Source organism: Zea mays, chromosome 3, assembly GCF_902167145.1.
Source record: "Zea mays cultivar B73 chromosome 3, Zm-B73-REFERENCE-NAM-5.0, whole genome shotgun sequence".
NCBI classification, from domain to species: domain Eukaryota; kingdom Viridiplantae; phylum Streptophyta; class Magnoliopsida; order Poales; family Poaceae; genus Zea; species Zea mays.
Window position 1 is genome coordinate 40,963,696 of NC_050098.1, and position 22,152 is coordinate 40,985,847.

The window sequence follows — 22,152 nt, forward strand, 5'->3', positions numbered from 1 at the left end:
ACCGGGGAGAAGAAGATGTTCTCCTCCTATGAGAAAAACCAAGATCCCCAAAGAGCAATCACATTCGGGGATGGAAATCAAGGTTTGGTCAAAGGATTGGGTAAAATTGCTATATCACATGACCATTCCATTTCCAATGTTTTTCTTGTAGACTCTTTAGATTACAATTTGCTTTCTGTTTCTCAATTATGCGAAATGGGCTACAACTGTCTTTTTACGGACACAGGTGTCACTGTCTTTAGAAGAAGTGGTGATTCAATAGCATTTAAGGGAGTGTTAGAGGGTCAGCTATACTTAGTAGATTTTGATAGAGCTGAACTCGACACTTGCTTAATTGCTAAGACTAACATGGGCTGACTCTGGCATCACCGACTAGCACATGTTGGAATGAAGAATCTTCACAAGCTTCTAAAGGGAGAACACATATTGGGACTAACAGATGTTCATTTTGAGAAAGACAGGATTTGTAGCGCATGTCAGGCAGTGAAGCAAGTTGGTGTTCATCATCCACACAAGAACATCATGACGACTGACAGGCCACTCGAGCTCCTACATATGGACCTTTTCGGCCCGATAGCTTACATAAGCATCGGCGAGAGTAAGTACTGTCTAGTTATTGTGGATGATTATTCTCGCTTCACTTGGGTGTTCTTTTTGTAGGAAAAATCTCATACCCAAGAGACCTTAAAGGGATTCTTGAGACGGGCTCAAAATGAGTTCGGCTTGAGGATCAAGAAGATAAGAAGCGACAATGGAACGGAGTTCAAGAACTCACAAATTGAAGGCTTCCTTGAGGAGGAGGGCATCAAGCATGAGTTCTCTTCTCCCTACACCCCACAACAAAATGGTGTAGTGGAGAGGAAGAATCGAACTGTATTGGACATGGCAAGGACCATGCTTGATGAGTACAAGACTTTGGATCGGTTTTGGGCCGAGGCCGTCAACACCGCTTGCTACGCCATCAACCGGTTATATCTACACCGAATCCTCAAGAAGACATCATACGAACTCCTAACCGATAAAAAGGCAAATGTTTCATATTTTAGAGTCTTTGGTAGCAAATGTTTTATTCTTGTTAAAAGAGGTAGAAAATCTAAATTTGCTCCTAAGGCTGTAGAAGGCTTTTTACTAGGATATGATTCAAACACAAGGGCATATAGAGTCTTTAACAAGTCCTCTGAACAAGTTGAAGTTTCTTGTTACATTGTGTTTGATGAGACTAACGGCTCTCAAGTAGAGCAAGTTGATCTTGATGAATTAGGTGATGAAGAGGCTCCGTGCGTCGCGCTAAGGAACATGTCCATTGGGGATGTGTGTCCTAAGGAATCCTAAGAGCCACCACAAGCACAAGATCAACCATCTTCCTCCACACAAGCATCTCCACCAACTCAAGATGAGGATAAGGCTCAAAATGATGAAGAAGAAGATCAAGAAGTTGAGCCACCTCAAGAGGAGAGAAATGATCAAGGGGGAGATGCCCGTGATCAAGATGAGGAAGATAAACAAGTTCCAAGACCGCCACACCCAAGAGTCCACCAAGCAATCCAACAAGATCACCCCGTGAACACCATCCTCGGCGATATTCAAAAGGGAGTAACTACTCGATCTCGTGTTGCTCATTTTTGTGAACATTACTCTTTTGTTTCCTCTATTGAGCCACACAGGGTAGAGGAAGCACTTCAAGATTTAGATTGGGTGGTGGCGATGCAAGAGGAGCTCAACAATTTCACAAGGAATGAGGTATGGCATTTAGTTCCATGTCCTAATCAAAATGTTGTAGGAACCAAGTGGGTCTTCCGCAACAAGCAGGATGAGCATGGTGTGGTGACAAGGAACAAAGCCCGACTTGTGGCCAAGGGGTATTCACAAGTCGAAGGTTTGGATTTCGGTGAAACCTATGCACCCGTAGCTAGGCTTGAGTCAATTCGCATTTTACTTGCCTATGCTACTTACCATGGCTTTAAGCTTTATCAAATGGACGTGAAAAGTGCCTTCCTCAATGGACCAATCAAGGAGGAGGTCTATGTTGAGCAACCTCCCGGCTTTGAAGATAGTAAGTACCCTAATCACGTATATAAACTCTCTAAGGCGCTTTATGGGCTCAAGCAAGCCCCAAGAGCATGGTATGAATGCCTAAGAGATTTCCTTATCACTAATGGCTTCAAAGTCGGAAAGGCCGATCCTACCTTATTTACTAAAACTCTTGACAATGATTTGTTTGTATGCCAAATTTATGTTGATGATATTATTTTTGGGTCTAACGAAACTACATGTGAGGAATTTAGTAGGATCATGACACAGAAATTCGAGATGTCGATGATGGGGGAGTTGAAGTACTTCTTGGGATTTCAAGTGAAGCAACTCCAAGAGGGCACCTTCATTAGCCAAACGAAGTATATTCAAGACATTCTAAACAAGTTTGGGATGAAGGATGCCAAACCCATCAAGACACCCATGGGAACCAATGGCCATCTCGACCTCGACATGGGAGGTAAATCCGTAGATCAAAAGGTATACCGGTCGATGATAGGTTCTTTACTCTATTTATGTGCTTCACGACCGGATATAATGCTTTCTGTATGCATGTGCAAGGTTCCAAGCCGACCCTAAGGAAGCTCACCTTACGGCCGTAAAACGAATCTTGAGATATTTGGTTTATACTTCTAAGTTTGGGCTTTGGTACCCTCGGGGATCCACATTTGATTTAATTGGTTATTCGAATGCCGATTGGGCGGGTGTAAAATTAATAGAAAGAGCACATCGGGGACTTGCCAGTTCTTGGGAAGATCCTTGGTGTCTTGGGCTTCAAAGAAGCAAAATTCTGTAGCTCTTTCTACCGCCGAAGCCGAGTATATTGCCGTAGGTCATTGTTGCGCGCAATTGCTTTGGATGAGGCAAACCCTTAGGGACTACGGTTACAAATTAACCAAAGTTCCTCTTCTATGTGATAATGAGAGTGCAATCCGCATGGCGGATAATCCCGTTGAACATAGCCGCACTAAACACATAGCCATTCGGTATCATTTCTTAAGGGATCACCAACAAAAGGGAGATATTGAGATTGCATATATTAACACCAAGGAACAATTAGCCGATATCTTTACCAAGCCACTAGATGAACAAACCTTTAACAAACTTAGGCATGAGCTAAATATTCTTGATTCTAGGAATTTCTTTTGATGTTTTGCACACATAGCTCTTTCATATACCTTTGATCGTATCTCTTTCATTTGCTATGACTAATGTGTTTTCAAGTGTATTTCAAACCAAGTCATAGAATGAAAGGGATTTGAAGTCTTCGGCGAAGACAAAGGCTTCCACTCCACTCCACTCACCCTTCGCCGTCGCTCCGAGCAACTCTTCGTCTTTGGTATTGTTGGGGGCCTTCGGCTTCCGAAGGTCCTCAAAAATATGATTTAAACAATGTTTCTAGAGTATAATGTGTGAACAGGTATCTTCGGACTCGAATCGGTACCGCAGTGAGAGAAGCCCAAAGAATACGAAGGTTGATACAGCGCCGAAGCTGTGAGCAGGAAAGCTTCGGCGTGATAGCAGAAAAGGAAACCGACTTAAAGATGAAAAGGCTATTCAGACCTCGGAGGATTACTATAGAATTACTACCAAATGTAAAGGGCATGGATGTAATTTTGCATGGGCTGTATCTCGTGCCTATAAATAGGTGAACAGTGCTCCCGTACTGTTCACGCGGACTTGGCATTTACTTTTGCGTCACGCTCGTATTTTTACCTTCTTTCAAGCCGAAGGTACATTTGTAATTTGATATCATTTCTATTTTTCCATAATAATATATATAGAAATGAGTTGGTAATTATACATAATTGTTTATGTTATATTCCATATGATTCCTTCTTCATTATTATATGTTGAGTTGATGAAGGTATGTCATTCATAACCTTCGTCCGGAAAGCATTACATCCTAAGGGAAATAATGCCCCGAAGGACGAAGGACTTTAACGTTTAACATTTTTTGTGTTGCCTTGTTCTTAACTTATAGCATTTGAGAACAAGTCCCCAACATTGGCGCCCACCTCCAGTGAACTCACTTCCACTCTTTGAGTTTTGAACACCTTTGGCAATCATAAACCTTCGCTATGGCGCCGAAGAAAGCTTCAGCAACTGGGGCTGCAACTCTGCAACCGCTGGACCCCAATCAGGAGACTCTCTCCCTTCGGGAGGCCCGAAGCCAGAAGAGGAAGGCTGTCAGCCCGACACTGCAAGAGGATGAGCTAGACCAAGAAATCAGAGACATGGAGATGCTTCATCAACAGGTGCAGAGGAAGAAGGAAAAGATGGCCAGGCTAGCTGAACTGCAAAGGCAGATAGACGAAGCCTCTGAAGAAGTTCGTCATCTTACTCAGGATGAGCAGAACCGAAGACCTCAGCACAAGGACCTTCATCAGGAGGATTTCTTCAACGAAGATGACTGGTATGAGAATTTCCACCATGGAAATTTTGCTTTTGATGATGCTTCTCCTCTGTCCGCTGAGCTGCAGGCTACACCTTGGCCTCCGTCCTACAAGCCGCCCCAGCTTCCCATATTTGACGGCCATTCAGACCCGAAGCAGTTTTTGATGAGCTACGAAGCAACAGTATCTTCGTATGGTGGCAATACTGCAGTCATGGCAAAATCTTTTGTTATGGCTGTCAGGAGTGTTGCTCAAACCTGGTATTCCTCCCTTCGACCAGGAACGATCACTTCATGGCAAAAGCTGAAGGACATGTTGTTAACCAGCTTCCAAGGGTTTCAGACGAAGCCGGTCACTGCTCAAGCTCTATTCCAGTGCACCCAGGATCATGAAGAATACCTTCAGGCATATGTCCGGAGGTTCTTGCGTTTGAGGGCACAGGCGCCAACAGTGCCCAACGAAATTGTCATTGAGGCCATGATCAAGGGACTTCAGCCAGGGCCTTCAGCTCAGTACTTTGCTAGGAAGCCTCCTCAAACTTTGGAGAAGCTGCTCCAGAAGATGGACGAATATATTCGGGCCGACAATGATTTTCGTCAAAGAAGGGAGGAGGCTTTCAGGTTTTCCGAAATGACTAGGGGCTTCGGAGGAAGATTTTATCCGAGGCACGTTAGGTCAATTCACAACTCTACTCAAAATGATGATAAGGGGAGTCAGCAGCAAAGGCCACAGTGCTCCTCACAGGCTTCGGGACAACAGCAAAGCTCCTTCCGGCCGCCAGCTCCAAGAGGCAGAGGCGCCAGGGGCTTCGGCGGAAGATTTGGAGATCAACCAAGGAGAACATTTTGCTTGTTCTGTGGTGAAAACAAGGGCCATACCACCAGGATGTGCCATGTCACCATCCAGAAGCAAAAGGAGATAGCCGAAGCTGCAGCACAACAGGGTCAGCCGAAGCAGATCATGCACACTGCTTCATATCATTCGCCTTATATCCTAGAATATGTAGGCAACCACCCTGCAGTTTCTGTTGCTTCGGCGAGTCAACCTCAAGCTTCCTGGCAATAGCCTCCGCCTCCACCACCGCCGCAGCAAGGCCAGCAGCCAGAAGGGGGCCAATATGCCCAACACCAAAGGGACTTCAAAGAACAGTCCGAAGCTCGCACAGTCAATAGCACTGTGCCAGAGTCGAAGCACATTTATTGACAAATATCCTACCTTGATAGTAGTCTTTTCCATTCAGTTTTATTTTCTGTGTAATAAAGGACACTTTTTAAATCTCATGTAATAGTTTCGTTGTTTGCCACAAGGAAAATATATCTTCTCCACAGGTTTAAGTTGTTAAAGCTTAAAGATTTGCGACAGCAAGGAGGATCTTCGAATTACCAAAAATTTATTTTAAAAGGCACGGCATGGATTCTTCGAGGCAACAAAAAGTCGTTCTAAGGAACGCAGAGTAAGTTTGCTGAAGTTACAAAAAGTCGTTCCAAAGGGAGCGCAGTGTAAGTTTTCTGCTCAAAAGTCGTTCCAAAGGGAATGCAGAGCTTACAGCGAAAAATAAACGCTGGTACCGCCTAAGTAAAAGGCGAAGCGCGAAAAGTCAACACGAATACCGCCGAAAGTAAAAGGCGAAGAAGCTCCTAAGGGAGGCTTACAGCGAAAAGTCAACGCTGATTCCGCTGAAGTAAAAGGCGAAGAAGCTCCTAAGGGAGGCTTACAGCGAAAAGTCAACGCTGATTTAAAAAGATTATGTGTTTTACTGCACGGATGTGCGTGTATCTTCGGAATAAATACCATTTTACATAGCATAACATCATTACATCATTTCGCATAGCATAAGCATCATGCATCATGCTGCATATGGCACAAGAAGGAGATACAATATTGATCTTCGGAGTGTAGCTTCGGAAAATATTTTTATGAAGCTTGGATATTCTTCATCAGAACACTATGGATGTTGTTGTGATAAATGAAAATTCTTCTTCACGAAGCATGAAAAGAAGGGAAGGTGTTTTTTCGTCAAAGACTCAAAAACGGTACGTATGTAGAATTTCATGCATCGTAAAGAATTGAACCATAAGAAACAAGTATATTACATTCAGGGTTACAAGATATTACGCATATTACATTTCAGATGTTTTTTAATAGCACCTAGTCTTCCTTAAGTACTACTTCCGCAGCTTCGTTCAGGAGTTGATTGACAACTTGATCCATGATAGCTTCAGCCATCTTTTTAATTCCATTGTCTTCTTTCGGGTGAGGGCCCGGAGACGCTTTAGTAGGATCTGAGGGAGGACAGGATACGACTACATTGCTATTACAAATTGCGAATGAAGCTTAAAATCAAAAATTACAGCACAATAAAAACCATTAGTTAATACCTATTTGCTCTTCGGGCTCTGCGCTTTTCTCAGCAACCTCTGCTACTTTTCTAGCGTCATGGATGCCTTTTTCGCTCTTTTGGATAATTTCTCGGGCCATTTCTCGACCACCATTGTCCCAGATATCGGTGAAAAATTTTCCACCAACCATGCTAGCTTCGGCTGAAGGATTTTTTGCATCTTCGAAGGGCAAGGTAGCTTCGGATTGCGCTAAAATTTTTACATGCTCGCAGCCCTTTCTCTCCAAAATGGTGGCAATCCCCCTGGCACCCGAAAAAGCGCATATGTCTCCGCGGCTATTTAAAATTTCCTCAAAGGCCTCAGCTTTGTGATTAATCCATTCGATGGGACCTTCGGGGTTGCCTCTTGTAAAGTTTTCTTCGCTCGAGAATGCGCCAACGCTGGCGAAGCTGGTTTTCATTTTCTTAACACACTCCATAGATTTGTCATAGCATCTTTTCTTGGACGAACGAAGCTCTTCAACAGTTCCTTCTAAATGACTTGCCCATTGGTCGCTAAGTTCTCGCTTCATTTCTTCAAGTATGCGTTCTTCTTTAGCTCGGGCTAATTGCTTCCGAAGATCGTCAATTTCGTGCTTTTGGGCTGCAGCTTGTACTTTAGAGGCAGCTTCGTCCTCCTTTATTTTATCCACCAATGTAACTAGAATTTTGTCCTTTTCCAAGGCTTCGTTTCTTAGTTTGATAACCTCTGTTCGAAGGTTGTTGAAAGCAATTTCATAGCTCTCGTCTTCGGCATTCTTTTGTGCTCTCAGCGCGTTGCTTAGAATTAAACCCTATATGTAAAAGAGTTAGTATAAGAATAAAAGAATAAGTTTCAAATCCTAAAGTTTCCAAATGCGCAGATCTCGTACCTTCAGGCTGTTATATGCAAGGCTGTCCGAAAGATCGTCCTTTGTCATCGCGCAGAGGCCAGCCTCCAGTTTCGGAAACCCCATGCTTCGGGCCATTTCCCGACAGACGAGTAATTCTTTGTTATCCGGGAGGCAGTATAGGAAATCTTCTTCATTTGTACCATTGAACACTAGTGCCCCCTTCGGATATTTCAATTCTTTGGCATAGTAATTAGCTTCAAAAACTTCTTCTTCTGATAGCTTTTTCCCCGAAGCATGTCGAACAATATAATCAAGGGCTTTGGGGATGCTTCGGGGGCATCAGCACTGATTTCTTCAACAAGAATTGGCTCCGGCATTTTTTCTTTCTCGGTTTCCAAGGGTTTTACCTTCGTGGGCTCTGAAGGCCCAGCTTCAGTCTCAGTTTGTTGTTTTGGAGCTTTAGTATCAAAGATTTTAGTTTCTGCTTCGGAAGTTTCAACAGTCTTCTTCGGAGTCATGCTTGAGGACTTAATTGTCTCCAGAACATCTAGCACATTGACCATTCTTTTTCTTTTTGGGGTCACCGCTGGACCCTTTTGGTTTTTTATTGTCTCAACACTTGCTGAAGGACTTAAAATTTCCAATATTTTCGTTCCTTCAGTTCTCGGTTTTTCTGTTTTCTTTGCTAAGGGTGCTTCAGTTTTTTCTTCGATCTTCGGCACTGAAGTTGGTCCTTTAATTTCGGTGGCCGAAGAGGTTTCGCCAGCGAATTCAGGCACTGTAGCTGGTTCAATGTAGCGTGGCCGGTGTGTGAGAACCTTTACCCTTTGTCTCTTCGGCGCTGGCTCGCTGGGAACGGCTGAAGCAGTTTCTTGTGCAGAAGCTGCGTTTTTTCTTTTCTGGCCCCGCGCTGGATAGTGGTAGTCGGGGTACACGAACCCAATTGCGTCAAACACTCGGTTCAGTCTTTTCTTTTTCCGACCTCTGAAGGCTGCTGACAATGCAGTATCTTCGGCCTTTGAATAAACCCCAAGTAGTTCATCACTTAAATTTTCAATGCTTTTTAGCCAGTCATCATCTGGCTCAACGAATTTATCTCCAAATTAGAAAGTATACTTCAGCCTGATAAGTCCACCTTCGTCAGCCTCCTTTATGGTCTCTTGCGGCATTTCCCATTTTTCCGCGAGCGGCCATACTCTGAAGGCAATATGCTCTTGAACCAGATCTCTCGTTCCAATAAAAGAGCAAATAATTCCGAAGGCTCTCTGGCATTCTTCGGCAGCTTCGTTCATTTCAACCTTCGGCTTCCGCAGGCCGAAGCTTTGCCAAATAGGGCGCATAATTATACCTTTAATATCTTCCCGTGTTTTCAGGTCATTCTTCACATAAAATCATTCTGTCATCCAATCGCCGGGCCATCTCTTCCGAAAGGTTGGCACGGGACAGCTTGACCCGGACCGAGAGACGAAACTGTAGCAGCCGAAATTATTGTGATACTGTTCCTTACCCCAGGGTTTTGTCTCGTATAACAATTCGTGTATGTTGCAGAAGCTTTTCGCATCAGGTTCCAGACCTTGGCTTTTCACGGCCCACACGAAGATATTCATCCTTATGATTGCTTCGGGGGTGAGTTGGTGAAGATAGATTTCAAATATTTTCAGTACTTCTACGACAAAGCTGCTCAGGGGAAATCGTAGTCCAGCTTTCAAAAAGCTTCGGAACACTACGACTTCATTTTCCTCAGGAGTCGGACAAGTCTTCTCTCCTTCGTCGGCCCTTACAACGGACAAGTCTCGGAAATATCTTCCCCTCATGTTGACAAGATGATTTTCTTTGATACTTGATTTGCCGAAAACCGCATGGCTTGGTTGCCAAGGGTGATCTTCGGAGTCTTCACCACCACTATCCACATCATAACTGTCGCTGTCATCAGTATCTTCAGATAAACCTTCTAAAATCTCTTTGGTGATTTTTTCTGTATTTGTCTTCGACATTGCTTCAAGAAACCCCAGGTTTTTCTCTTCAGACAGACTCAGCTTCATCTCGACAGCAGCCCTTTTATCTTCAGACATCTTCGAAAATGCTAAAAAACTGTTTTCAAAGCTGAAGCTTAAAAACTTAAAAAGCCAAGCAAGTGTTGGTGCGCAAGAGCTAAAAATTAAGTAAGCAAGAGCAGATGGCAAGAAAGCGTACCAAATGAGCTCGTGGTATGCTCTTATTTATACGCCCAGTGCATTAAAAATTGGAAGACCCCGCTTGTCAGTGAATGTTGCTATTCTAGCAAAGGGAAGGTGTTTTTTCGGACCTTCGGCTTAAGGCCTTCGTCCATGTCGCAATCTAAATTTATCATTCTAACAAATTAATATTGCGAGGGGCTACTGTTGGGGGCCTTCGGCTTTCGAAGGTCCTCAAAAATATGATTTAAACAATGTTTCTGGAGTATAATGTGTGAACAGGTATCTTCGGACTCGAATCGGTACTGCAGTGAGAGAAGCCCAAAGAATACGAAGGTTGATACAGCGCCGAAGCTGTGAGCAGGAAAGCTTCGGCGTGATAGCAGAAAAGGAAACCGACTTAAAGATGAAAAGGCTATTCAGACCTCGGAGGATTACTATAGAATTACTACCAAATGTAAAGGGCATGGATGTAATTTTGCATGGGCTGTATCTCGTGCCTATAAATAGGTGAACAGTGCTCCCGTACTGTTCACGCGGACTTGGCATTTACTTTTGCGTCACGCTCGTATTTTTACCTTCTTTCAAGCCGAAGGTACATTTGTAATTTGATATCATTTCTATTTTTCCATAATAATATATATAGAAATGAGTTGGTAATTATACATAATTGTTTATGTTATATTCCATATGATTCCTTCTTCATTATTATATGTTGAGTTGATGAAGGTATGTCCTTCATAACCTTCGTCCGGAAAGCATTACATCCTAAGGGAAATAATGCCCCGAAGGACGAAGGACTTTAACGTTTAACAATTTTTGTGTTGCCTTGTTCTTAACTTATAGCATTTGAGAACAAGTCCCCAACAGGTATAATCTTCACTCATATGTTATTTACCAAAGGGGGAGAAAGTAGTTTAAAAGGGCTTATATTTCACTCAAGTATCCGTTTTTGGCGATTCATGCCAAAGGGGGAGAAAGTATTAGCCCAAAGCAAAAGGACCGCACCACCACTAATTTTTCAATTGATATCTTATTGTTTTCAAAAGGGGGAGAAAGTAGTATTTTCAAAATTAGTATCTTAAAACCCTCTTGAACACTAAGAGGAGAAAATTATTGAAGGGGAGTTTTGTTTAGTCAAAAGGAAAAGCATTTGAAACAGGGGGAGAAAATTTCAAATCTTGAGAATGCTTCTCAAAATCTTATTCATTTACCTTTGACTATTTGCAAAAGAACTTTGAAATGAATTTACAAAAGAATATGCAAAAACAAAACATGTGGTGCAAGCGTGGTCCAAAATGTTAAAAATAAAGAAACAATCCATGCATAGTGAAAGGAAATTAGGCTTACACCTTTTTCCTAATTGATTTTGGTGGTTGAATTGCCCAACACAAATAATTGGACTGACTAGTTTGCTCTAGTCTATAAGTTTTACAGGTGCCAAAGGTTCACAATAAGCCAATAAAAAGACCAAGAAAGGGTTCAAACAAAGAGAGCAAAAGACAACTCAAAGGCACCCTGGTCTGGCGCACCGGACTGTCGGTGCACCACCGGACAGTATCCGGTGCACCAGGGCACTCGACGCTGAACTCGCTACCTTCGGGAAATTCAGAGGACGCTCCGCTATAATTCACCGGACTGTCCGGTGAAGCACCGTACAGTGTCTGGTGCAACACCGGACTGTCCGGTGTGCTAGCGGAGCAACGGCTACTTCGCGCGCAACGGTCGACTGCAACGCATTAAATGCGCGTCTGCGCGCGCAGAGGACAGAGCACGCGCAGTTGGCGCACCGGACAGTCTACAGGACATGTCCGGTGCACCACCGGACAACCCAGAGGCCCCACCTGTCAGAGCTCCAACGGTCGAACCCCAACGGCTGGCTGACGTGGCTGGCGCACCGGACAGTGTCCGGTGGCGCACCGGACTGTCCGGTGCGCAATGCGACAGCAGTCTCCCAATGACCATTTTTGGTGGTTGGGGCTATAAATACCCCAACCACCCCACATTCAATGGCATCCAAGTTTTTCACCTTCAACACATTACAAGAGTTATAGCATTCAATTCTAGAGAGAGAGTGATATTTGTGTTCATTTGAGCTCTTGCGCTTGGATTGCTTCTTTTCTTTCTAATTCTTCTTGTGATCATACTCAATTGTAATCGAGGCAAGAGTCACCAATTGTGTGGTGGTCCTTGTGGGAACTTCGTGTTCCGTTTGATTGAGAAGAGAAGCTCACTCGGTCTAAGTGACCATTTGAGAGAGGGAAAGGGTTGAAAGAGACCCGGTCTTTGTGACCACCTCAACGGGGAGTAGGTTTGCAAGAACCGAACCTCGGTAAAACAAATCTTCGTGTCTCGCTCTTTATTTGCTCACGATTTGTTTTGCGCCCTCTCTCTCGGACTCGTTTATATTTCTAACGCTAACCCGGCTTGTAGTTGTGCTTAAGTTTATAAATTTCAGATTCGCCCTATTCATCCCCCTCTAGGCGACTTTCAAATAGGTCTGGGCCAGGCACGACCCGTTGATGCTTCGGGTCGGGTCGGGCTGGCCCACGTGTCTAGGGACATGCCCAAACCCGGCACGCACAGGGAAAAATCATGCCGGGCCGGCACGTTGGCCCGGTGGGCCTCAACGTACCGGGCTGGCCACTGGCCCGAACCAACAGTAGAGCAGTATATAAATACGAATTAATCATATATAATAACATATTATTTATATATATTAAGACAACAAAATTCATTTATCAATTCACAAGATAATATCATATTAATATAAATATGAAATGATCACATGAAATATACAGTCTCGTCCCATTTAATTGAATTGGGCCTGCGCTACACTGCATTTGTGTTCAAATACGTGGGCCGCCGTCGGGCCGACCCATTTATCGTGCCGGGCCGGGCCAAAGCACGCGGGCCGTCGTATCTGCCCATACCCGGCCCGCTAAACGGGCCGTGCCGGCCCGGACCCGTAACCGACCGTGTCGGGCCGTGTTTGGACCGGGCTAAATTCGTGCCGTGCCACGGTCCAAACGGGTGGCCCGCACTGTTTGGACATCTATAACGGTGAGATCGCACGCGCACTTCATGAGCCAGCAGAGGCCGGCGGGGTGGTGCGGAGCCGCTTGCCGCCGCGCTGGCAGACTACTCCCTCGCAGACCTCGCCACGGGCGTCTACCACTGGTTCGTCGACAACTATGGCGATGCCTCCACGGCCGTGTTTGGATCCCAGATAGTCGCGTTCCAGGGCCACCACCGCTACCTGTCCACCATCACGCTCGGGTATAGATGCCCAAACGGGCGGCCCGGCCTGACACGGCACGGGCCCGTTAGGCCCGACGGATAATCGGGTCGTGCCCGGCCGGCCCGCGTGCCGCGGCCCAAGCACGGCACGCCGACCTGATAGTCGTGCCGAGCCAGCCCATTAACCGGCCACGCTCTCCTGTTAAATGGGAAAAAAATAGCAAAAACTGTGTATGGATGAGGATTTGAACCCGCGCCCTCCCTCCAACAGGCTGAACGCACTAATTGAAACAGACTAACCAGTAGAACTCTAGTGTATTTGTTGTAAATATTGAATATAAAATATTAATATATATATATATACTATGTTTTATAAAATAAAAAACATATAATCGTGCCGGGTCAGGCTGGCACTGTGGGCCGAGCCAGCGGCCAAAGCACGGCACGGTTCTCGTGTCGGGTCTAGTCCGACACTATTAAATGGGTCGTGCTTCGGACCGGCCCGTTAGGCACGGTCCATTTGGCCATCTATCCGCTCGGGGAGCTCTGCAACAACCTGCACGCACTAGCGGGTGGCTCCACGCTCGCGCTCGCCCCTATCGACGCCACGCTCTCTGCCACGGGTGCGCCACCATCCCCACACGCGTTCATCGGCAGCTTCACGGCGTGTCATGCTCAGCTAGCAGTTGCACACGTGGGCACACGAGAAGCGCCGCAGGATGACGCCCGGCGTCGAGGCGCTACATGCATGTGGAACAGACAGATTGGTGTTCAAGGCACTGGAGATGGTGGTCTACTTCCGCACTGGCATCCGCCCACGGTTGTGGAATGAAACCGACGCCTCATGGAGGGAAGACACCTGCGCTGAAGCCGCCGCTTGTATGCTGCTGCTCGTGGTAGGCCGCGTCGTCAGATGGACGATGGCGACCCCATTGTCGGTCAATCGGCGCAGCGAGCGCACCTCCCCAATCGCAGGTTTGAGTGTGCGATGGACCCGGATCTGACCCATCTTTGTCTACCTGATTGGTTGGTTGGCCGGCTGCCTCCAGGCGTGCGGCGTCTCATTGACCTTGTGTGGCGTCTGTTTGGTTAACCGGAGAGGAGGGTGGCAGCCTGTATCCGCACATGCAGCATAGGCTTTTTATGGCTTGATTGCATGCGCGGAAACGCGTCTATCCTGCGTATCCAGCGGTCCGGGCTAGCTGGAGACTGGCGCTGCGCACCCAGTCAACCAATCACGCTGCATAAGAAGAGAATGAAAGGATATTATCAGATAAGAGCATCACACATGCAGATGGATATTCTCAGCGCAAGAAATGCACGCGTATGTGCAGTTCAAATGCAGCGACCGCGCTGGGAGCGGGGGAGGGACAGAGCATGGAGGTTCTGAGGAGTATTTTTAAAGCTACTACCGTGGAATCGTTGAACCGTGTAACCGTTGAACCATGGAAACCAGTGCTTTATAATAGTAGAGATAGAGATTTTAGCTTTTTTAATATTTAAATGTGGGGGCATGATGACGGTGGAAACAGTGAAACCAGTAAAACTGGTGCTTTAGGCACTATTTGAGAGAGCTTCACTTAAGAATTTCATGTCTATTTTAGCTTCTTCTATCCAAACAGGTCCTACTCCACGAGCTCTAACTTCAAAAGAAAAAACTAAAACTAGAGGCTAGTTTCATAAAATTTTCGAAGTTTCTCAAAGAGTGCTTCAAAACCATTGTTTTCGGGTCTGTTTGGTTGGGTTGTGGCTGTGAGAAAAGCTGTTGTGTGCTGTGAGCTGTTAAAAAGCTAAAAACTCTTTGGGCGAAACCACTAAAAATCGTTAAAAGTTCTTCGATATATGTTTTCACAGTTCCATTTGAAAGCCACTAAAAGCAGGTCCAGGGGTGCTTTCATTTTTGCACTGCGAGAAAGTCGGCTTTTAGAAAAAGCTGCTTCCTGGATCCAGCCCTTTGGTTTGGCTTTTGGCTTTTATGGGACAAAAGCCAAAGTCAAAAGCCAAACCAAACACACCCTTCATACCTCCTCATGAAATTGCACAAAAATTATCCATAATACTATTGGTTACATGACCAATCGATTCATGTCTCTTTCCCCACCCGCTAATTATCATAGGTCATTAAAAAAACTCATATAAATTAATTATATTACAGAAGCTGGAGTCTATGTATAAGCCAAACACTCTTGAACACCGCCTTACCAATCCGTTGAAGTTGTTTCATGGTAAAGTTGAAAAATTGAAACTACAATACTTGAAATGAAACCCTACCAGGTTCTATTTGGGAGAGCTTCACTTCAATAACTTCGTTTATTTCAGCTTCTTCTATCAAACAGGTCTAGCTTTACGAGCTCTAGCTTCAAAAAAAACTGAAACTTGAGGCTAGTTTCATGATATTTTCAAAGCTCCTCAAAGGGTGTTTCAAAGACATTGTTTTCATATCTGCTCATGAAGTTGTACAAAAATTACCCACCATGCCATTGTTTACATGACCTATTGATTCATGTCTCTTTCTCCACCCGCTAATCATCAAGGGTAATTAAGAAAACTCACACAAATAATTGTATTATAGAAGCTAGAGTCTATGTGCAAGACAAACACTCTTGAACCCCGTCTTACCAATCTATTGAAGTTGTTTCATGGTGAAGCTGAAAAAGAGAAGCTACAATTTTTGAAGTGAAGCCCTCCGATACTTTACAAAACCCATCCAACAAAATCACCCCACAACTATAACCTCTCTGCCTTACTCAAATCCAACGGACAATATTATTTGGATCACCTCGTCCATCTCCCTCCTCGCCACTCCGCCGCCCTAGCCTCTCCCTCCCCCGTCGAAATTGTCGCCACCGTCGATCTCCCTTTTTGCGATCGTAGCGTTAGTATGAGCTATGTGGGTGTTTGATATCTAGAGACTAATTTTTATTCCCTCTATTTTATTTTACTTTAGTCCGTAAATTGCTAAATACGAAAACTAAGTTTTCGTATTTAGCAAGTATGAGCTATGTGGGTGTTTGATATCTAGAGACTAATTTTTAGTCCCTCTATTTTATTTTACTTTAGTCCCTAAATTGCTAAAAGTTTTCGTATTTAGAAATTTAGTGACTAAAGTAAAATAAAATAGAGGGACTAAAAATTTGTCCCTAGAAACCAAACACCCTCATATGTTAGCAATAAAAAGGTCTAGTTTGGAAACTCAAATTCTCATGGGATTTCCCACATTTCCCTAGTGACTGGTCCCTAGAGGTGATATTTGAATAAGACATTAGTTAGGGCTTCTTTGGGTGCTCTAGTATTCACCCTAATACACATGGGTTGAGGTGGATTGAAATGTAAATTAAACTAATTTGCACCTCATTTCATTTCAAACCATGTATATTGGATTGAATACTAGAGTATCTACACATCTCTACTATACTTAAAACACCAGTTTCAACGGTCATCTTTTTACAAAAAAGTCACTACATTTCTTCTAAATTAACTCAGTGTAAAATGTTAAAAACGGTACAAGAGATGAGTTATGTTAAAAAGCGGTGCAGGAGTTGGGGTTTGAACCCACACCCTGATGGAAGAACCAACACACGGGTAAACGACTAGTCTCTACTAACTATTAAGGGGGCAGTGTAGACTGCCCCCGCTCCCGCATGCTCGCGCGCCAGCCAAACCGCCGCTCCCGCACGCCCGCCAAACCGCCGCTCCCGCAACGCCCGCGCGCCAGCAACCCCCCGCCCCCACACGCCCGCGCAACTGCCTCCCGCGCGCGCCGCCGACCTCGCTCCCGCAACGGCCTCCCGAACGCCCCGCCGTTCTCCGCTACCTAAACGCCCTGCCGTCCTCCGCTACCTAAACGCCGCATCAGCCACGAAATCCGTGCTGTCGCACTACGCCGCCAAGTGGCTCCCGGACGTGGCGCCTCCCACGTCGCCGTCCGCGTCGGGGCACTTCCTGCCGCCAGAGAGCCCCACGGCCACGTGGCTGAAGAAGCGGCTCCTCCTGGAGTCCCTCGTGGCCGCGCTCCCTCTGGACCCGCCGGCGGGCGGCGACGGCTGCTGCGCCGCGGCCGTCGCCGACGATGGCATCACGTGCGACTTCCTGCTGAAGCTGCTCCGCGTGGGGAGCATGGTGGGCGCGGACGCGGCGCTGCTGCAGGACCTGGAGGCGCGCGCGGCGAGGCGGCTGGACCAGGCGACGCTGGGCGCCGTGATGATACCGGCGTTCGGCCACAGTGGCGAGCATGCGTCGGCGCTGCTCCTGGACATGCCCCTCGTGCTGCGCCTCGTGCGCGGGTTCCTCAAGGAGGGCGGCGGCGCGGTGGCCGCACGCGTGGCCAAGCTCGTGGACGCGTACCTGGCCGAGGCCGCGCTGGAGGCCGGCCTGCGCCCTGTTGAGTTCGAGGAGCTCGCGCGCGCCGTGCCCGCCCACGCGCACCCCGCCGACGACGCGATGTACCGCGCCGTCGACACCTACCTCAAGGTGCGCCCGCGCTCCGCGCTCCGCACTCCATCCCTTTCTCACCGTTCGTGGTTCCTCGTCCCTCGTCCTGGATCGCACTCCATGACTCGTGGCACACCATGCGCGCGTGCGTGCCCGCCCATTCCTGCTCGCCGAAAAGGCCACGCCCACGAACAACGTACTCCGCGTCAGGGCTAAAACCTTTTTTAGACGCTGGCTGGAATGCATCACTCGATGCACATGCAGCCACCGTGTCAGTGCTCGTACACAGTGTATAAGTGTTCTTGCGTTGCAATCGGCAACCGCCATTTCTCGCAGTCGCACTGGTCAAAAGCTATGAGAGACCATTGGTTTGGGGTTCGCTCGGAGACACCTTTTCGTGCAGGGGGGAAAGGCAGGGGCGGCAAAGTCTGTGTTCTTGAACCGATGATGGGTAGTGAGGGTGCCTTGGGTTGTAGACAATCCCAATTCCCAGCCCAGCAGGTCGGGTTCGAATCTGTGCTATTCAGATAGCAGCAATCAGTAGTAATAAAGTGAAAAAACGATAGGAACAACCGAACCAGGCATGCATCCATGTGGGTGTGTGTTCAGGTCACACCCAAATGAAATAATATCCACAATAATCCTAAGTAGATTGGAATCAAATGATCGCTGGGTAATAATGCAATCAGAGATGGAACCAGAACATAATGGACATTGCTTCCATTTTTTAGCTGTGCAAATAAGGGATGCATATCACAAAGAGAAATCAATATTTTCCATTGAGGCGGCAATAGCTCAATGTACTATGAATGTGGGGCTAAGCTAAAACACTGACTGGACATATCTTTAGTGCCTACTTCCTACATTCCAAATTATAGCTCACTTTGGTTTTGTTCTAAGATAAACTTCTCTAACTTTGACCCAAGGCTTTAAAAAAGTGCACCAATATCTACAACACCAAGGTAGTTTCATTCAATCCTTCATGAAATATGTTATCATAGTGCATTAATTTTGAACTTGTGGGTAATAATATATTTTTCAAAAAAACTTGGCCAAAGTTAAATAAGTTTGACTTAGCTCAAAGCCAAAGTGAACTAATAATTTCAAGTTTTCTCTTTAGAGCATCTGGTTTAAATTTATGATAACTGCAGAGAAAACACACAACGCCAACTAATCAGGTCATTCTAATCTCGTTTGCCAATCAAAGTTACTTCTCGTTAGACAAACTGGGACTAAAAGTATGGATAAGTGGTGGTCTGACCAAATATGTACTCAACAAAGCACATAACAAAGGCTATACCATGGGTGCGACTCATTCAAAAAGAAATCATTGGCATAGTTCATAACTAACCGAATACATACTCAACAAGTACAAAGCAGATAACAAAGGCTATACCATGGGTGCGACTCATTCAAAAAGAAGTAATTGGTATAGTTCATAACTCATAAGTTTGTAACTCAATTGCTACAATTTCACTTTTAATATGGATCTACCAACCTATAAGCAGGAAATTAATAAAATCATCAAATTCTACCACCTTAAATATATACATATTGCTTCAACCCAGAGGTCTCTTGTTTAAGCAGAGGATAAGCATGCTAACCAACTTGGGGAAAGAAAAAGGCAAAGTCCTTGCAGTACCATTGGAATTCCTAAAGACTTCATATCTTCTTCATTCATGTAAACCAATGCTTTCATATCAACCTGAAAGATGAATATCCATTAACAATATTTAAGGTCACCACTCACCAGTCACACCCACAATACAAAATTGCAACATATATCGAATGTGCCTCTTCAGCCTGGAAATTTATCAAATACTTCTCTAGATCAAGAGACTTTAGTAAACTGTCAAGCGAAGCATCAATCTGCACATATCGAAGAAAGGAAACAAATTATTACAACATTGAATTGAATGTTTATGAAGACCAAATTCCATTCAGGAATTTAGACACCACAGTGCCAGCATGGGACTAGACAAATGAAACTTTGGAATTAAAAAATGCTAAAGAGCTAGAAGATTAATCATGCATTAGATCGAAATTTCATTTGGAATTCGAACATGCTAAGGGTCTAGAAGATTAACCATGCACTAGATCAAATTTAGAACCAAAGGTTGTACAAACATCAAAGGGACTCCAACATCAAATGGTCATGTAGTCCATTATATTCACAGGACAGCACCACAGCAAATAGAAAATAAGAAAAATGATGGTACGATGTTTCCCATTCCAGAAGAACAAATAGTGGAACCACAATAACCGATCAGGATACAATCTTGTAAGAAAACACAACATAGATCCTCAACCATCTCACCTTGTTCTGGGATTGCTTTGGTAGTGCAGATGGTGCTGGTACGGGTGCAGGTGCACTGGGTTTCTTGATGTCAGGAGGGGTAGTAGTTGGAGTGGGGTCTCTCTTTTGAACAGGTTTGTTGCTCTTAATAACCTCTTTTACAGGTTTTGGGACCTGAACAGTACTGCTAAGTTGAGGGCGCTGGCTCGCGACACCAGATAACTTTCCACGAAGATCTGAAACTGGTAATTTCTTCACAACCTTTTGCTGCGCTTGGGATTTTTTGTTTGATTGCAGATTTCTGGAAGTAAGTTCAGCTAAAACATACACAGTAGAAGCAACAACCTAATGGTAAATTATCAGAAGGAAAGCAGGAATAAAGGCATGTTCAGAATTATTCGAACAATGGCCCTTACATGAAGTCTGAGTTCCTCTAGAATCCTTATAAAGCTCACGTCTCCATGTCCCATCATCCTGGCAAAACCTGCAAAATCCCGGCAGAGATGATATATAAACAATAACAATAAGATTATTCTCATTCTTAATAACATGAGATATCTGACCTAAACGATCACATCAACAATTCGTAATTCTCGGAAAGTAAAACACAACAGTCAGTCAAAGCATTGCATGGTTAAGGCTTCAATAAGAAGTTACAGTCGGTGTACAAGAGCCTGTTTGGACCATGCATGTAAATACTGTTTCGGTACCAGCCAGGATGGCTGGAATGCTTCGTAACAGTGAAGAGACTGACACGGCCAAAGCAGTATCTTGTACCGGCCAGAACTCTGGCCACTTTCCCGATTGTTCCAGCTGTTCTGGGTGGAATCTTCCGGTTCTTGGTTTGCCCTGGCAGTCTGCCACAGCATCTCTTGTAATGTGTAGTGACTCCTGAAAGCCATCCTCTACTCCTGCAACAAACTCCCTCCAATGAGCAAAGGCAACAAGGACCTACTTTTTCTCTCCCTGTGTCACTGCTCCAAGCTCTATACTGCAGGACGTAGGGTGTGTTTCTGCAATCTACAACCAGAACCTCCTATTAGTTTCATTAGTTTTTTTTGTTTTAGGCTTGTTGCATGCAATACGCAGCCCCCATGCTTATATCAGGTACATGGTATTGTTAATTGTAAATATACTTTTGTTATATTTATTGTTTTCCGGAATGGTGCGCCGATACTATCCAGTACCCAAACGTTGCATTCCAGTGAGCAAACCAGAACATCGTCCGAAACGATATTGACAAGTATGGTTTGATTCTCGAGCGCCTGAAAACTTGCGACGCATGTCCATGTGGGTGTGTGTTTGACTGTCCTGTGATTTGCAGTGGACCACGCAACGCAATGCTAGCACTGTAGTAGTGTCCATTTCTATTATTGTTCGAGGCATCTTCTGCCTGCTCGTAAATCCAATTATCCTGCAATCATTAGTTTTTTAGGTAAAATCTGCAACCTTAAGCCGTTTGGTTACTTTATAGTGTGTTTGGTTGGATGTACAATGAGGAATGAAAGCGTGCGGCCATAATTTTATAGTGTTTGGCTAAGAGTCGAGTGGAGGCGAGGCGAGCTAAACACCATAGAAATTTTTGGTGGTGGCGTGATCCAAAAAAATCGAGTGAACGGTGTCGTCACCGCCTCATCCTATTTTAACCTAAAATTTAGGTAGGCGACTAAAGTTTAGTCTTTAATCTGTTTAGTTCTAAGGACTAAAAGTATATAGAACACATTAAATGAATCATAAGAGGACCAAAATACTATTTATCATTTTTTCACAATTAGTGTAACTAAAATAAATGAGAGGCAACAAATGAAATTAATATTGTTTAGTCTCTTTTTGTCATTCCTCGGAAAACTAGAGACAAACATTTTAGTTCATGTTTTAATCTCGTCGTTTGATAATTTATGAACTAAACGAGACTAAAATAAAGAGAGTAATCTGTAGTCCCTCGAAACCAAACTGGTCTTAAGAGGTCCTAGGCGTAGTGCACAGTCATCAGATTCAGAGCAGAATCATATCAAAGCCAGCAACGCACAACCATGCTTATTTTATTCTACTATGTTCTAGAGGCACGGGAACAGACCACACACTTGCAGTGAATTTTATTCCATGGGTTTGTTTGTTCCGCCTGTGAGTGAACTGAGAATGACATCGTTTGGTTTGCTTGTTCGTTTTGGATTAAAATTAGCTCTTTGTACTGGTGCTATAATCTATAAAGACAAAAATGTAGATGTAGTGAAAAACGGTATAGATTAAAGCCAAACGAACATGCTTGCTTGCCCGGTTTGCCAATGCACAGGATAAAAAAAACCTCACTCCCTTCTGTCGCTGGAACCATCGCTAGCTAGCAGCATCGGCATGTTGCATCGCATAGGCGATT

General features: G+C 44.9%; 1 protein-coding gene across 1 annotated transcript; it reads right to left on the reverse strand.

The window, feature by feature from the left end:
- Window positions 1–19,061: 19,061 nt before the first annotated feature.
- LOC109944982 (uncharacterized) lies at window positions 19,062–20,680 on the reverse strand. Its single transcript, XM_020550752.1, has 5 exons — window positions 20,533–20,680; window positions 20,195–20,262; window positions 19,800–20,123; window positions 19,277–19,351; window positions 19,062–19,187 (listed from the first exon to the last, which is right to left on the reverse strand). Exons 1-5 carry the CDS (start codon window positions 20,678–20,680, stop codon window positions 19,062–19,064), a joined length of 741 nt encoding a protein of 246 aa, XP_020406341.1.
- Window positions 20,681–22,152: the final 1,472 nt, after the last annotated feature.

Coding starts and splice junctions, on each gene's coding strand:
- LOC109944982 (XM_020550752.1), bottom strand. CDS start 20,680: ATGGCTTTCAGGAGTCACTACACATTACAAGAGATGCTGTGGCAGACT. Junction 20,263..20,532: donor CAAGATACTGCTTTGGCCGT/GTCAGTCTCTTC, acceptor GGGATTTTGCAG/GTTTTGCCAGGATGATGGGA. Junction 19,352..19,799: donor CAAAGCAATCCCAGAACAAG/GTGAGATGGTTG, acceptor CGATATGTGCAG/ATTGATGCTTCGCTTGACAG.